General features: G+C 38.3%; 2 protein-coding genes across 5 annotated transcripts in view; one reads left to right on the forward strand and one right to left on the reverse strand.

Annotated features, from left to right (window-relative positions):
- Positions 1-7,252, reverse strand: part of LOC110836581 (uncharacterized) — a 60,348-nt gene extending 53,096 nt beyond the window's left edge. For both annotated transcript variants that reach the window (XM_022077916.2, XM_022077913.2), the window contains exon 1: positions 5,502-7,252. In XM_022077916.2, the coding sequence (XP_021933608.1) occupies positions 5,502-6,243 (742 nt within the window). In that variant the 5' untranslated portion in view covers positions 6,244-7,252. The remainder of the gene's footprint in view (positions 1-5,501) is intronic.
- Positions 1-15,857, forward strand: part of LOC147872343 (uncharacterized) — a 271,681-nt gene that overhangs the window by 194,143 nt on the left and 61,681 nt on the right. The gene's annotated exons all lie outside the window — the stretch shown is intronic.

Raw genomic sequence — 15,857 nt, forward strand, 5'->3', positions numbered from 1 at the left:
TTAACCACATTAAATATTTGCAGTGTTTGACTGTCTGTTAAGGATTTTCCGTCACATAAATTGATAGAGCGATCTTCCGTTTTAGATTGCAGCCATTTAAGCATTACAGCGAAGAATGATAATAAGGTCAAATCCTAACCGTGGCTCACTTAACCCCTACTTTACAATTAATTGGATCTTCTTTTTTTTCGTTTTACTCCTGGAAGATGCTTTACGTTTTTCTCGAATCCCAAACCTCCGCTCAGTATTTGTGAAAAGCTTTGCATCTTGCTGAAGTGCATAAATTCGTAGTTAAATTAACAACATTGAGTCGGCCATGGATTGAATATATTTGTAAAGTTAGGGTTAACGCTTAATATTACAGTATATAAACGATAATTTTATCTATAGTTTTATATTATTTAGAACAAAGGAGTTTATAAAAAAAAATTTAACTCGATAATGTACGCTGTTTTTTCAAGCACTTCTCAGTTTTGCTACGTCTTTTGTACGACATAAACGCATTAAAGCATTTAGCCTTGCAAATGGGTTATTGACATTTCTCCCCGTCCTCTTTAAGTAAGAAGAAATGGCTGTGACAAATGAAAGCGGAAGTTGTTTGTTCTGCACTCCTACGGGTGTACAAATTGGCATTTAAGTGATAAAACGGACTGAGGATGAGATGTGTTCGATTAAGTAGCAATAGAATATCATGTCTGAGTAATATAGCATCCGAATTTAATTCTGAAGATCTGCGGTTCAGACTCCCATAGTCCTGTCTGAATGTATTGGGACAGACTTATGTTCGTCATAAAACAGTCATAAAAATAAAAGTCACTTAGATTAACAGTTTCTTTGTTTTATGTCCTGGCGCTTTCTGGATACGAAGCCCTGAAATGTCGCTGTTGACTAGGGACTCTGAGGTGTCCCTGGACACTAAATTTCGTCGTAAAGTCAGCAAGTTCTAATGCACTGCTACTTGTAAGAAATAAAGTTGCCAAACAATTAAATGGAAAAATGACCATTGTTAGAGTGGTGGCAGTTGTCTGCATTCTTCTGTCGGGTCAGTAACAGTGTTTTACAGTATTTCCGACTTTATGTCTTCCTCTCCTCTCCTCTCCTCTCCTCTCTTCTCTTTCATGTCTGAACTAGCTGTGAATATTTTATTTTTTACGTGCTTAAGTTTTAATTCCATTTCTGTACGCTTTGCTACACAAAAGCAGCATTTTGTTTCTGTTCGTAAAATGTTTACTTGCACAGTTTTAATGTGTCTAATTTTGAGCAGGCTGTAATGTGTTTCTCCCAGTATAATTTTCTTGACAGGGACAAGAAATTAGATTTTTAGCGTAAAGGAAGAAATAAGGAAAAGTTACAGCTTCACACACAAGAAAATATATATAATAATTTGAACAACCCCAGAAGACAGAGATCTTCATACTAAGAATCGCCCTGATGACGGAGGCAGTATGACCTCTGAAACGTTGGTTAACATCGACCAGACTACACAGCGCAACAACCCAGAAGACAGAAATCTTCATACTAAGAATCGCCCTGATGACGGAGGCAGTATGACCTCTGAAACGCTGGTAAACATCGACCAGACTACACAGCGCAACAACCTAGAAGACAGAAATCTTCATACTAAGAATCGCCCTGATGACGGAGGCAGTATGACCTCTGAAACGCTGGTAAACATCGACCAGACTACACAGCGCAACAACCTAGAAGACAGAAATCTTCATACTAAGAATCGCCCTGATGACGGAGGCAGTATGACCTCTGAAACGCTGGTAAACATCGACCAGACTACACAACGCAACAACCAAGAAGACAGAAATCTTCATACTCACCGCTGTGAAAACCTCAAATCATACATTGATCAAACTTGTACAAACGTCTTAATAAAATGAGCCCCTGTGTTCAAGTGTGGGTGTGTGTTTGTAAGAGTCGATTGTAAAACGGTAATGTCGTTTTATGCTATTTATTGCTGTCGTTCCGTACGAATCTATCAGTAGCCCCACGTCGTGTACGACAGAATTGACCAAGCAGCACATTGTCATTTCTTCAGACCTCGCGGCCTTCACCTCCAACCCGGAGCTTGGCTGATCTCGAAATAACTTACTCTTGTTGATGCCTAAAGAACGCTTGGCTGTTGCTATTTGTGATAAATAGACTCTGCTTTATTTCCATCGTCACGGGGATTTCGTCTCGCGATCCTGCTGAGTTTTCTGCTGTGAGTTTTATCGGGATTGTTATTTTTCGCACCATTCACTTGCCATTCTCTTTCATAATAGTTGATTCAATTACTGCTGAACAAACTCAGCAGCTTTAAACAGTTTACACAACAAGCGAACCACATCGATTAATTTGTACCGAGCGAAGCCTTCGAGCGATTAGCGGGCCTGAAATTTCTCTTGACAGTATTTTGTTATTGTATTGGTATGTTTCATTCCTAGGTATTCTGTGATATATTAACTACGTGAATCATATTGCATTTACAAATTATAATATTCACTCATAATACGAACTGAATGCAATTTGTACTACAGCCACATGAAACAGGACTGTACGATAAAGAAATATGTAGAATGCATCGTAATATGATTAAAAAGCTAGACGTTACATGAGGCAGCTCAATTAAAAAAAAACAACAACAAATGAATAGTTTAATGAAGAAAATTCAAGTGTCTTTATAATAATTCTTCTTTCATGTTTACACAAACCCTTGTTTGTGCCTATCTAAAAATAATATAGCCGATGTATTGCGTGTTTAATATAGCTTTCAAAGGAAAGCCTTCTTTTTGATTTATGGTGAAGGGAAATTCAATTAGGAAGCTCTGATGCGGCATACGTTTTATCGACAAAGTTGCAACTTCAAATTAATTTTATCTTCCCAAACTAGAGTCTTATCAATTTTTACCCCGCTCTGTAGAAGCTGAAAATACCTTCATTAATTCTCTCATAACGACTAAAATATGTGCAACTGTCAGCGTGAGCTCTAACTAAATGTCCTGAACACAATGGGTCTGCGTTTTCCTGCCACTCGCAAAACGCTATTTATTTTTCTTCTCCTAATTCAAGTCGTGCAATTTATCGGCAAGGATTGTGGATTAAGCATTATTATGGATTACTTAGTTCTTACAGTTCAGAAAAAAACGTTCGCTGTGATTTCTAACGAAGAGTGTTTCTGTGGTTGCAGCAAACATTCATTTTGAATGCCCATTAAAACGTGCTCGTTATGGTGAACTCTTGAAGCTTCAAAGAATGAATAAATGTAGGTCAGCTTCTTCACATAATTATGTGTGTAGTCTTAAAGCTGTGTAAACTATCCAAAGAATTTTTACAACCTGAAAATTATTGAAAACGGATTTGAGCTGGGACAGATAGAAAATGAAGGAACATACATCACTTATGTTTGTCATTATTAATCCACTCGTTTGTTAGTTAAATACTTAGTTAGGTAATAGCGTTCTACCCGAACAGGACGCTTTAGAACGCTACAAAGAATCATAATTCGATTTACGAAATAAATTTCCTGAAAAGATGCAAGTTTTAAAACGTTTATAATTAGAATAATCTCAGAGCCTTTCTTTATAAAATCCATAACGAGGCTGACATTCTTTATTATCTTATTCAGAAACGTCTACAAAATGGACAGTCCCGATACGTTCTCATAAAAAATAATTCAGCAAATTATTTCTAGTGATTTTTCCAATGCATCAACTAATCTTGTATGTTTATGCAAGTGAAAGTTTATGTTTGAATCGAATCATCCTAAGTTTTCATGAAGTTTCTAATAATGGGATTACATAGAACGTAATTTGAATGCATGACTGTTAATGTATCACAAAACGCTTTGTACAAAAGTACGTGCATGCACTCTTATTATTTCCATAATCCTAGACCCTTTTCTTCATTTTAAGTATACTGCAATTCCTTAACTCCAACAAGAAATAAAAAATGCAGTGCATGTGTATTTCAAAGTAACTACAAAGCTTTTAAAACCATTAGTTCTTTTACAATGATCAGATACAATTTTTCTTTAAAGCACTCAGAATATGGTATTCATTTCCACATTCTGGTATGCTTCGCGATCATAAGAATATTATGTTTTGTAATACCATTTCCCTTGGTCTTTGTCTTTTTGCCTTCCTTTGTCTTTATAATTCACTAAATAAGACAATCTGCCTCCCCCATCGCTACGTAGTGCTAATTCATGAAAATAAAGAATCAAATTGCCATATTTTTCACTAGGATAATAGGTACACTTTATCTTCCTACAGTAGTTGCTATGGACAACGGCTCCTTAGAGAGTCGATGCTGCTAATTGCGAGATCATTAACAGCGAAACCAGACAAGAGGGTGGGATGCAGCAATTCTAGTATTAGTGGTATATCTGGGATTCTGTTTAATTAAAATCTCTATTAGAATTCATTAGGTCTAAATAGGATTTGCGGTTTTCACGGTGTTGAGCCCAAAGATGGCTGCCTTCTGGATTGTAGCGCCGTATATGCTGGTGACGTTCACTAACGTTTCAGAGGTCCTTGAAGCCTCCATCAACAGGGTGGTGACTCACTGACCCCTAATGATGGAGACAGTAAGTACCTCTGAAATGTTAGTAAACTTCTATCAGACTATACGGCGCTACAGCCCTGAAGACAGCCAAATTCTAAGTCTTTTAATGCTTTAATTTTGAAAATCACTTTCAGTTTAGAGCACTGACTATAAAATATTTCTGACTGACTAAATAAATCACTAACTACTAAGTTGGCGGTTTCGATACGAGAGGGTAGCAAAACTGTAAAGTTCAACGCCACTGATTTAAAAACCTGACCCTGAACACGTTCCTTAACCAGACCCTTCGACTTCCCACCCTCATAACCTCGTTTCTTAAGTTCCATGTTAATGTTATTGTTCACGTTCTTCTGGGTCTTTCCAATGGGCGTTCTCTAAGCTTTAAATTACCAAAATATAGTTAGTATATAATGCATAAATTAACGTCTCCCTCTCATTCTGTCTGACTGTCCGAACATTTTAGCCCCAAAATTCTTGATAAATCCCTGTGAAATTTAGTATTAAATGGTATATATTAGGGATTATAAATCCTCAGCCAGCTTTTTATAATTTGTGTCGCCTGCATACATTTTTGTTCTGTATGTCACATAGTTACCTAAAATCATAAAACATTATATATAAATTTCGTCAGCATTTAGGAGTATCCATGCCTGTGAGTAGCTGTTAATAACAGTTTTATGAAGAACGTCAAATCAAAAATTAGGACATGTCGTGCTTATGAACACAAGAAGAGACAGGGAAAGCACTTCAACATACATACGCACTGAATTATTCGTCTAATTTATATAATTAAATTTATTCCTGAACAACTGAACACGTCGCTGGCGGTCAAGTGTACTAAGACATATTTTCTTTTTCTTTTCGTCTTCTTTGTCACGAACTTATTGTTTGTCAATTGTTAAATGGCTGTGTGTTGGCTTTATAGCCCTGTTTTTTTTTTCACTTACCCATATCGAGCTGCCGAGGGGCCGTTCTGATGTCGAGAACCTGCGTGAGACGGCTTCCTGTAAGAACTTCTTCCTGCCCAGCAGTGCGGTCTCCAGGAAACACACATTGTCGGGGGGCGTGGTCTTCGGATAACATGCACTGTTGATCAGCAAGACCTCCTGAGAATACGTTCTGTCCCATACGCCGTGTAACATTGCCACTTGGAATGATATCTTGGACATCACGATTTACTGAAATTATGTCCTCAACATTGCTGCCATTGTCTCCACCTGCAGAAAATTTTGCTTCGTCCTGGGTTTGGTTAGCAGGAGTTTCGGAAGACACAGTCTCTTCAGATATAAAATTTCCTGAAAACGCATTAACATCTGGTAATTTGGCAACACCGTCTTCGGGAAATATCCCGCGATCTTGGCTGGTGTGACATCCAGAAAGCAGATCCTGTCTGTAAGCCTGATCTGTTTGGAATACGTTTTGATCCTGGCATTGTGACGAAGTAAGTAATTCGTGAAGAACCGCTTGAGTAACACGACCTCCGGATAACTCTTGAGCCACTTCCTGGGCATCATGGCCTTCTGAGAATAATACTTCCTTGTGCCGAACGACACTAACTTCCTGAATTCCAGAGAGCAAAGTATTTTGATAAACGGATACATTTTGGCTGTCTGAAAACTGTTCTTTCTCGTCGCAACTAGCTGAGGACAAGTCTTGTTTGTCGTAATGCAGACGGCGTCCTGGGAACATGTCCTGACGTCGTCGGACATTACAAATACCACTCGTTAACAATACACTTTTGTTTTCTTCTTGAGCTCGGTTTGATAATCCAGTTGGTAGGTTTACGTAATTTTTTCAGGGATATATTTTAAATATGAAAAAATTTAGCGATATAATTTTATTTCGTATACCAATATTTACTGTCTAATGTTAATACTAAAAAATACATTTAACCTGTCTATTAGAAAGCTACAACAGAAATGACCGTTATATCTTGCACGTTTATGAACACTAAAGTCACAACGAATATTCTACAAGTAAAACGAAACAATCGCTGCTTTCCGAAGCTTTCGACGTCGACATGTAAGAAATGGACGCTGTTATTCTTTGATAAATTGCCCGCCATTTATCAGGCGGATTGTTCTCTCCGTGCCACATGCATTCTCTATAAACAAGATTTTGATATGACTAGAGATGCATCCATCAACGATTGGCGTGTATGTAGTTCACGTCTTTGAAACAGCTTGCAGCCGTTTTGTTCGATTATTTGTGGCCTAAATTACTCTAAATATACCATAGGAACTAGTCATGTTGTATTCGTGACGTTATAATGGTATGCAGACCTTCCTGAAGACTAAATTTGTCACGTCTGTCTGAGAAGATATGGAGAAAATATTTTATTTATTGTCAGTATAACTTGTTTACGCAGATGTAACTGAAATTGTCATTGTATTTGTGTAGAGTCAATACTGATTTGAATAAAAGATGGGACGAAGTGAACGGATCTTTGATTTAAGTTACACGATTTTCATAAACACTAACACTCACACGCTCTGTTTCTTAGTGTATTTTATTTGACAGTCGGTTTAGTCTCCTTTTAAAATTCCTTCAAATTTCTGTCTTTCCATTTCAAAGTCTAAAAGAAAACCTTCCGTATCCTTGACACCTTAGACGTAGTTGATGACGATGTTTGGGAAGTTTGTAAGATGTAAAGTGGCGAACAGCTCCCGCTTGTGTGTCGCGTCGTGGCGCCTGGCGTCTCCACCAGACGAGAACTAACCATCATACGTACGCCGTCCTAACGCCGTCGAGTGTTCAGTACGTCGTGAACGCATGCGTGGCACAGCCACGAGATACGGACGACAAGACGAAACCTTCAGCCGTGGAGTGTTTCGAACGCTTGACAACTTTATCCCAACCAAACACTATCTGCATTATGCTTACTGAAACGAAGTTTATCATCAGGACTGACGTATTGACATTCAGTTACTCTTTGAACTCGCTTACGAGTTAGTGTTGCCTGTGTCCAATTGTCACGTCATGGAGACGTATAGGTGGAGTGGAGGTAAAGCTTCTCTTATTCGGAACTAGGCGGATATGAGTGGTCAGCTCAATCTTACTTTATGCCGGTGAAAAATTCCTTAGCATCATTGGTTTGTAGGTTGGGAGGACCGCAGACCCGGGATGGACGTGATGGGGAAGATAAAAATGACTGACCCTGCTGGCCATCCAGTCCGGATTCACTTTATTGAGGTGTCTTGAGGAAAAGGTAGAATACAAGAGAATAATTAACCATGTGGTATAGTCACCATGGTACTTGCAATTAAAGGATGATCAATAGCTGCAAATTGATTATAAACCTTAAGTTCCATATAAGAGGAAAATATCTTGACGTTATTTGGTTACTTATTTGCAGTTGTGCTTACAGCTTCCATTTGCTGCTTGCTGACAAACTATATTGTAACCACATAATTATCATAAGCTGATCGATCCTGAAAGTTTAACTAGAGTTATTTATTGTAGTGTGCTTGTTACTAGTTTCCTCGAAACATGTAATTACTGATGTAGTTTAAAAATTTTATCTGAAATTCTGTGACAACGTGTGTGTGTGGTTTCTCCCTATCTCGAAATTCGAACCTCTCTCGTTTCATTAAACTGTGTACTGGTCGATCAAGATATAGGTCATGTGGTGAGGAAGCGATGGGAGGGACAATATATTTTACACGTTGGTCCATGTGCCGCTCACATTTATATCAAAGTTGACAAATGGCACTGCATATGGGACCTTTCGTGGTTCCTGCATCAATTCATCCTATCAGCTTTTCGATGGGCGTTTCGGTATGTGGAAGAACTCTGCGTTAGAAGGAAAGTTGCAATTAATCACGTGGAAAAATAACTGTTTGTTGATGACAATATCCCTGGCTGATTGGACTGTTGTCATAGTGGCAGCGCTGCTCAGAGATCTTGGGTTCGAATCCTAGTCGACGTATAGATGTGTGTCTACGTTTTTCGTTGTTGTTCTGTCTTGTGGAGGTAGAGGCCTTACGACAGTCCGACCAACCCATCCTAGAGAGTGGAAACAGGGTCGAAAATTGGCATAAAACGTTCCTGAATGGTCAAAGCTCATGAGGGATCACAGTGCATCTGTAATGACAGTAGCTGTTAGAATCCGAAAAGTCTTCTATAACATTTATAGGACATTTATAGAAACTGAATATGGTGTTCATCAGTCGGTCTCTTTCTCTCATGACAGCGATATTATCCAAACTAATTAACCTCTTTTCGTGAAAATACGTGAGATCATCACATTACTGGATAAAATCAAATGTTGGCATCCTTAACTCCGTGTCTTCTGTATAAATCTGCAGGTGTCTGAACTTGAGAGGTTGAAACGTCTCTGAAACCGTTTAAAGTATGGTTGTTTATTTCGTATGATGACATATCTATGCAAGCTATTCTGCATTTTCGGAGTATCTTTTATGGAAGTAACTCCATTGTTTTCCGAGGTAACACATGAATTCTGGTAAACGCGATGTTTTTGCAACTGGCGTATTATTGGTATTACCTGACGGATTATGTGGTATTAATCCCTGTATTCTGACACGGAAAACAATTCCACAGTTTTAGTTCGCTCGCATGTTATCAAAACCGCTGTTTTACTGCCAAATATTAGCGTCTACATCCGATTTCATGTATGTGACAACATTGAACCGTACCAGTGCTATGGAAACAGTAAAAAAAAAGCATGAGAGACTTTCTAATATGAAAAATTACGAACAACAGGATATGACGTCGAATACGTCCTTTTTAAATAGGTATATTTCAGAGTCTGCCGTGAGATGGCGCACTCGGTTTGCGCTCAATTTCTGACTTTCCCACCGCCTTGCAGTTTCTTTGGCCTTCCTTGTTTTTCTGCTCGCAGAATGTAATTTCCGGTCTGCTTGCCAAGTTCTCTTACTTTCCGGTGGCGTCGAGGCAGAACACTGGCGTCAGAATGCTACAAGTAGCAATGTCAAGTGCATTGCCTCGGAGGGTTTCTGAGCTAAATAGTTGATACTGAACATTTGTGAGTGTGTAATCATTGAAACTACCAGTCCATCGCGTGTTGTGGTTTAGGTTTTCAACGTACTGGATTTTGAAGATTTAAAATGAATTTCCCCTGTAAATAATTACGTGTAAATTCAAATTTACCCCAATACTCTATTCCATCTCACGTCATTTAGGAGATAAAGTGCCATGTATATATTTCTTGAATGTGTTCGGTGTCTTGTAGTTTATGATTCCGAAAGGTTACGCATCTATTGAAGACATACAACACAATGTAACGGTAGGAATTAAAGGACTTCCTAAGAAATATTTCTGGCAGTGTTTCTAGAGATAACATCTACAATGGAAAGCTTGTATGAAAATAAATGGCGTGTTTTTTTAAGGTAACACTTATTGAAGGTTAGTGACAATTCTATTTTTATATAATGGGCTTGCTTATTTAATTGCAAGGTCTTGTAATGTTTCTTGAAGCCATAGAGCTTAGTCCGAATGAATTAATCTGCATGGAAACTTCTTGGTGAATTCTGCATCTTCCACATTCCCCTGGCATTACCCTGAACAGCCTTTACTGGGAGACAAATTACATGCTTATAGAATACGTACCTTACAAAAACTTAACGAAATTACATACCAAAGCAGAGAATTATATCGGAGTGTGGCTGTGGATGTGTGCAAGGAACTTGGCGTTAAACTATGAGAGAATTGCGTAGGATTAATAGGGATATCCATGAGTAAGTCTAGGACCAGCAGCAGAATGAATATTTACGCAGCTTATGGCAGCGTTCCTCATTGCTTTTTATCGTATAATGTAATTAGGGCTACACACCTGTTTTCAAAATAAGGACCTCTGGAACGTTGGAAGAGTCTACCAGATTTCTCGGTACTGTAACCCAGACGACAGCAATCTTAATACTCGCCACCGTCAGAACCTCAGATATTGCTAATTACATCCTTTCTTTCAGAAACCTGAAAATATATATATATGTAGTTCGGAAGCGCCCGGCCACCGCTCACCGCTCCAGGGGCTTTCGCAGCAATACGCACGACACGTCCGTGGTTATGATACTTTACCTGCGGCATTCAGTTGGTAAAATCGACCCCTACTGCGTTCCTACTTTAGGTTTCAGGTTAATGCACTATCATGTAAGAGGACGGAGAATCGCAGAGTTCCTTCATGTAATAAAATTCCGTTGGAGACTGTTGAATCCGGCATATTCGTTTATCTCCTTTTTATTTGTTTCGGAAGCATGCATGACGTCATCATGCCCCATCTTCATACGAAGGAATTTCAAAAGTAAAATTGCTAACTAAATTATGGAAATACTATATAAAGTCCGCCTGCCTTCATCATAGACAAATTATGGTACATACATGACGTGCTGTGATAATTAAATTAACTCATGGGAAGTTCGGGTGGTCTATGGCCTTGTCTATCAATTGGTCCGCAAATTTCATCTTTCATATTCCTCACGTGATGTAAATAAAATTTAATTTTGGAAGTATATATTAAAATCCTTCGGCCTTGTTTATCTTGATCCGTATCCAGTCAATATAACCACTACTTCTGCACGAAGATTATATTTAACTTATATGACATTTCTTAAAACGGGTTCGTCGTACAAAATACTCGTACATCACATAAAATGCGTGTCCTCCAGCTGTCCAACCTCTACTTTAATTATGTTTGTGTGTGATTTATGAATATTCTTAAAACTGTAATACATATTTTGTGTTAGGTATCTGCACAAAAGAATGGTCTTATATTTTTTAAAAGGTGAAAATTCGTTATGTTTCTATAAAACACGTATAAGGTAACATGATTTTTATTTAGTCTAGTTCAAGAAAATATTGTGAATAGGCGTAGTATGTCCACGGTATTTTAAATATCCATTTTGACGCGGGTATTTTTAAAATGGTCGTCTGTCAGAATGGGATATTCTACTAGTTACAGTATAAAGAGGCGTTCTCGTAACGTGGCAATGGTTTTTAAGACCACCGGCACAGAAATAAATGCATCATTCCCTGTCATGTGCGATGCTGTAGACCTATGTATTTTTTCCTCTTTTAATTGATATTAATCCCTGGCTCTTCTTGTACATTTTATCGCTTGAAACGACACCCGATGTCATGCGTCACGCTCTCAGTAGTCAGATTTTTGTGGAACGAGTGCAGAATGACAAGTGTCACGTTGTTTCGAAATACACCCGGGGGTTGGTACAATTTAACGGCGTCTTCATTATGTTCCTCTCTTTTATCCAGTACATTGTGGAAAGACACCATGACAGTATTCCCTCAACATAAATCGATTCTAAAAGATGATAGTACGTTAAAAGATGTCGTTAACAATTTTTAATTTACACAATACTTAAGAGTAAAATTTCGCTTTTTTCTTGTTTAAGTCCATCTGTACTAACCTGAGTGCCTGGTCCCACGTTTAATATTTGCGTGTGTTGATGTAATTTTAGGAGTTTCTATTTGGTTAAATTACCCAGTGCAGTAGGTATAGCACGTGCAAATGAAACTAAATTCTATGTAGATTTATTTCAGTGCTGAGATTACTTGTATTTATCACGTATGTTAACAATTTTTGCGTAAGATTTGAGGTTTTCACAGCGGTGAGTATGAAGATATCTGTCTTCTGGGTTGTTGCGCAACAACCCAGAAGATAGAAATCTTAACAAAAATTATGTTCATTGATATATTAAAATGTGTTTAGAATCTTGTTATATGACCTACGGACTGAATGTTATGTTTTCTTGCGACGTGTTATATACGTTAATTTTGCTTTATCGCTGGATCATGTGCATTAGCTCCTTTAATGCGTTTTTATCAATCAATGAGTAGAATTTTTCTGCAGACCTGACATCCCGATTCAACAAATTTACAGACCGCTCTCCTTGTCCGCCTTGCTACTCGCACTCCATTTATCTCAGTGCCCTCTTGAAGTGGCGTATGTCAGATCCACGTCTTCTTCAGTCGTGAGTTTCTCTATAGTACGAATGAGTGAGCGTGATGCTGAAGAATCAGTACGTATCGACTTTGCGTGTAAGGACTAAGACTTCTTGTCTACTTGAATAAAAATAATCTCTAATGATTAAGATCGTTTTGGATTCAGAAACTTAACCCAGTTCATATGGTAGAATAATTTGTTAGAAGCTGATAAACCCTTAGTTAGTTGAAAAATTCCTTGTATTTTAATGGAACCGAAAGTACACCACCGTATTCACATCAGCTCTATTTTGGGCCAGCTGAATTAAGCCCATATCCTCACATACTATCTCTTTAAGGTATTTAATATTACTAACCTATCTGTGCTCCTTGACCTCTGCCCTTCAGGCATCTGACTAAATTTTATATGCAGTTCTTGTATCCTCAGACGTGGTTTAGCCTAAGCACGTTTTACCATTTTAATAAGGTGCATTTGTGATTCCTTGGAGAAACTTTCGTAATAAAATTGCTATGGAAATAGCCCACTATGAAAAGCGGGGTATGATTAGACGATAATATCATCTTACACACATATATTATGAAGACGAGAGCAAGTTTTTAGTCATAGTTTTTAACTTTCGGGTGCCATAACAAAAAGAAATTCCTTGAGCGACTTCATGACTGTCAACTGCCTAAGGAAGTTCTTTCCAGTGAATCAGTTATCATCGAGTTTTTTGTAGGGTAACATAGACCATTCTTTTATTACATTGAAGAGAACTTTTCTTCGAGATCTCATTCTACCTTCCACTTTTAAAAGTTGGTAACACCAAAATAAGTCTTTTTTTCTTTTTCAGTTTATCAGCTTTTATCTGAGGGAAGCAAAATGGAGCAATTCCCTCGGAGACCAGTTCTTGGCTTTTGTCAACCAGCTGGTCTACGCGTAATCGTCTTGAACAATGAATTATCTGACGTAACAATTGCAGAGAACAACTACCAGGCAGTCACGGCTGCAGAAATAAAAGTAAATCCTGCTCGCGATCGAAAGGAATTTTGTACAAAATATTACCCGTTGCTAGGTTACCAAATCCAGTGTTGAAGGAATGAAAGATTACAAGGCAGTAGCAGATGTGTTCTTATTTATATTGTGATTGGCAGATGTGATGAAAACATAGGACGTGTGTTTCATGTTCTCACGGCTTGTCAATTGCAATTTCGATTTCTGTGCTGAAGTTCCAGGCACTTGGGCCTAAGGAAACGGGCATTAAAAGCCCTGGCTTTCGATGTGTTAGAGGTGAGGTATCTGAAGGATTAGCCTGTTGGAAGTCACGTCACGAAAGCGTTTAAGAGATACTGCTGGTGGTCAGAATGTATTAAACATTTAATCAATTTTTTTAATAATATCGGTCGTGTCGGTATCGTTTCAGACAAGGATGTTATAACAACGATGATTTGACCTCTACTGCTGTACCGTTCCGACGAAAATCATCAAAATAAATGCATAGTATTGGTATAATATTGAAGAGTGCATTTAACAGTGTAATTATTATAAATTTTAGACCAACAAGCCACCGAAAGGCAAACAATATTTCACTTAGTGTTGGTATTGCATAGATGTAATAACAACTGCATATAAGTAACTGGAATTGCAAAGTAAGTTTATAGCAGGTTACGAGGTACTGAACGCAGTCAGTCGAGAAGTTTCTCGGAACAATAGCGTATGTTTTATGTAATTGGGGGTACACTGTTCGAAGCCCGGACATGATAGTGGCTACCCTGGAACATAGTTGTGATTGTTTTTCTCAGCCCCTCTAGGACAATGCCAGGATAGTGTCTTGAGAAAGACCACGACCCATGTTTCCCAGTCCTCCCAAATTCATGACGCATACTCCTGTCAACTCATTCGATGCTAAGTAACTTTTGCAGTTGATACGTCAATGTCAGTAATCTACGAAGCAGCCAGTCTTCAAGGATGTACCGCACAAAATGTTTTTATTATCTCGGTAACGGGTATACGAGTTCTCCAAGCAAACCAATTTATCAGACCGAACCGAAACGCACAGTGTCATATTTGCTGAGGGAGATGTGCACGAGTCTGGAATATTCGTTGTTTTATTGCGTCGCGTTTTCATTTCATGCCACCAGAGGAATGTTATAGTTCTCTGTTTTGATAAGGCCATAACCCCTGGCGCAATACCAACGCTGAACTTTCGCTATGGGAACAGCGTGCCCTGCTGCAAACAAGCAGCGGTCATCCGAGAGGCAAAGAATGAAGGATGATGGTGCCATCTGGTGCCACTGAGGGTTATTTTTGCAATATAGCTTTTATGTACAGGATTATATTTTCCTGGATGTTTGGAATCAACTATAATTTGTAACGTGATAGGCAATATTCAAAATGGCTGCACTGAATAAGTTATTTAAACATTTATTTATGTGATTAAGGGAAACAAGTAACAAAAGCATAATAGTTTTCCTTGTAATGAAGAAGTATATAGTTCACATCTTTACAAGAACCATTTTAACATTGGCATCCATTCTAATCCTTAAGATCTGTTGTCTCGACTCCATGAGTTCATGCAGCCAAAGTGCTGTGTTGAATTATCAACTATGAAAAGTATAAACTATAAAGCTCTTCTTTATTAATTTTCTTTATTCCCTTTAACTTATTTTACCAAATCCGATTTGTTGTTCTCAAATAGAAGCAATCTTCCGAAAAAATACTGAACAGTAATACAGGTCTCAGAAGCGAATGTCAGTATTCGAATCATAAATATAATGCTTCTTATTACAGCGAATTAATGATGTTCAATATATTATTGGTTCAAACCATGTGTTGAGTACATGCACATTTCTGCGTAGAAAACTATTACCAGTAGTACAGGACCGACGGCTGAGTATCAGCACGTGAGTAGACCTGTCCCACTGTCTCACTTACAATTTTCATGTAGTGTGAGATTTCAGGTTTTCGCGTATGAAGATGACTGTTTTCTGGGTTGTTGTGTAGCCCCTATGATGAAGGCAGCAAGTTCTTCTGAAACGTTGGTAAATTCACACCAGACTACACGGCGTTACAACCCAGAAGATATAGTCATCTTCATGATCTACCTCGTTTGTTAACTTTCATGTCATTCAGTACACAATACTTTTACATGTAAAGCGACTGTGGCCGCGTGTCAAACTTTAGATTATCCACGGCCTCTTCATTTGTCTTCTGAAATCCGCCTCATGCAGACAGCGTCTTCCTGTCCCAAATCCAGGACGATAACAGGAACAGACATATCCACGAAACTCTATACTGCCACTTGATCTCCACAGACAAAGAAACTCGAAGTCCTGGACCACAGTGCTGCTAACGGATAAATTTATCTACTCGTCACTCCGTACGTGAC

Source organism: Zootermopsis nevadensis, unplaced genomic scaffold (assembly GCF_977971745.1).
Source record: "Zootermopsis nevadensis isolate Lab colony 2312 unplaced genomic scaffold, Znev_1.0 Znev_ptg000028l, whole genome shotgun sequence".
Lineage (NCBI taxonomy): Eukaryota > Metazoa > Arthropoda > Insecta > Blattodea > Termopsidae > Zootermopsis > Zootermopsis nevadensis.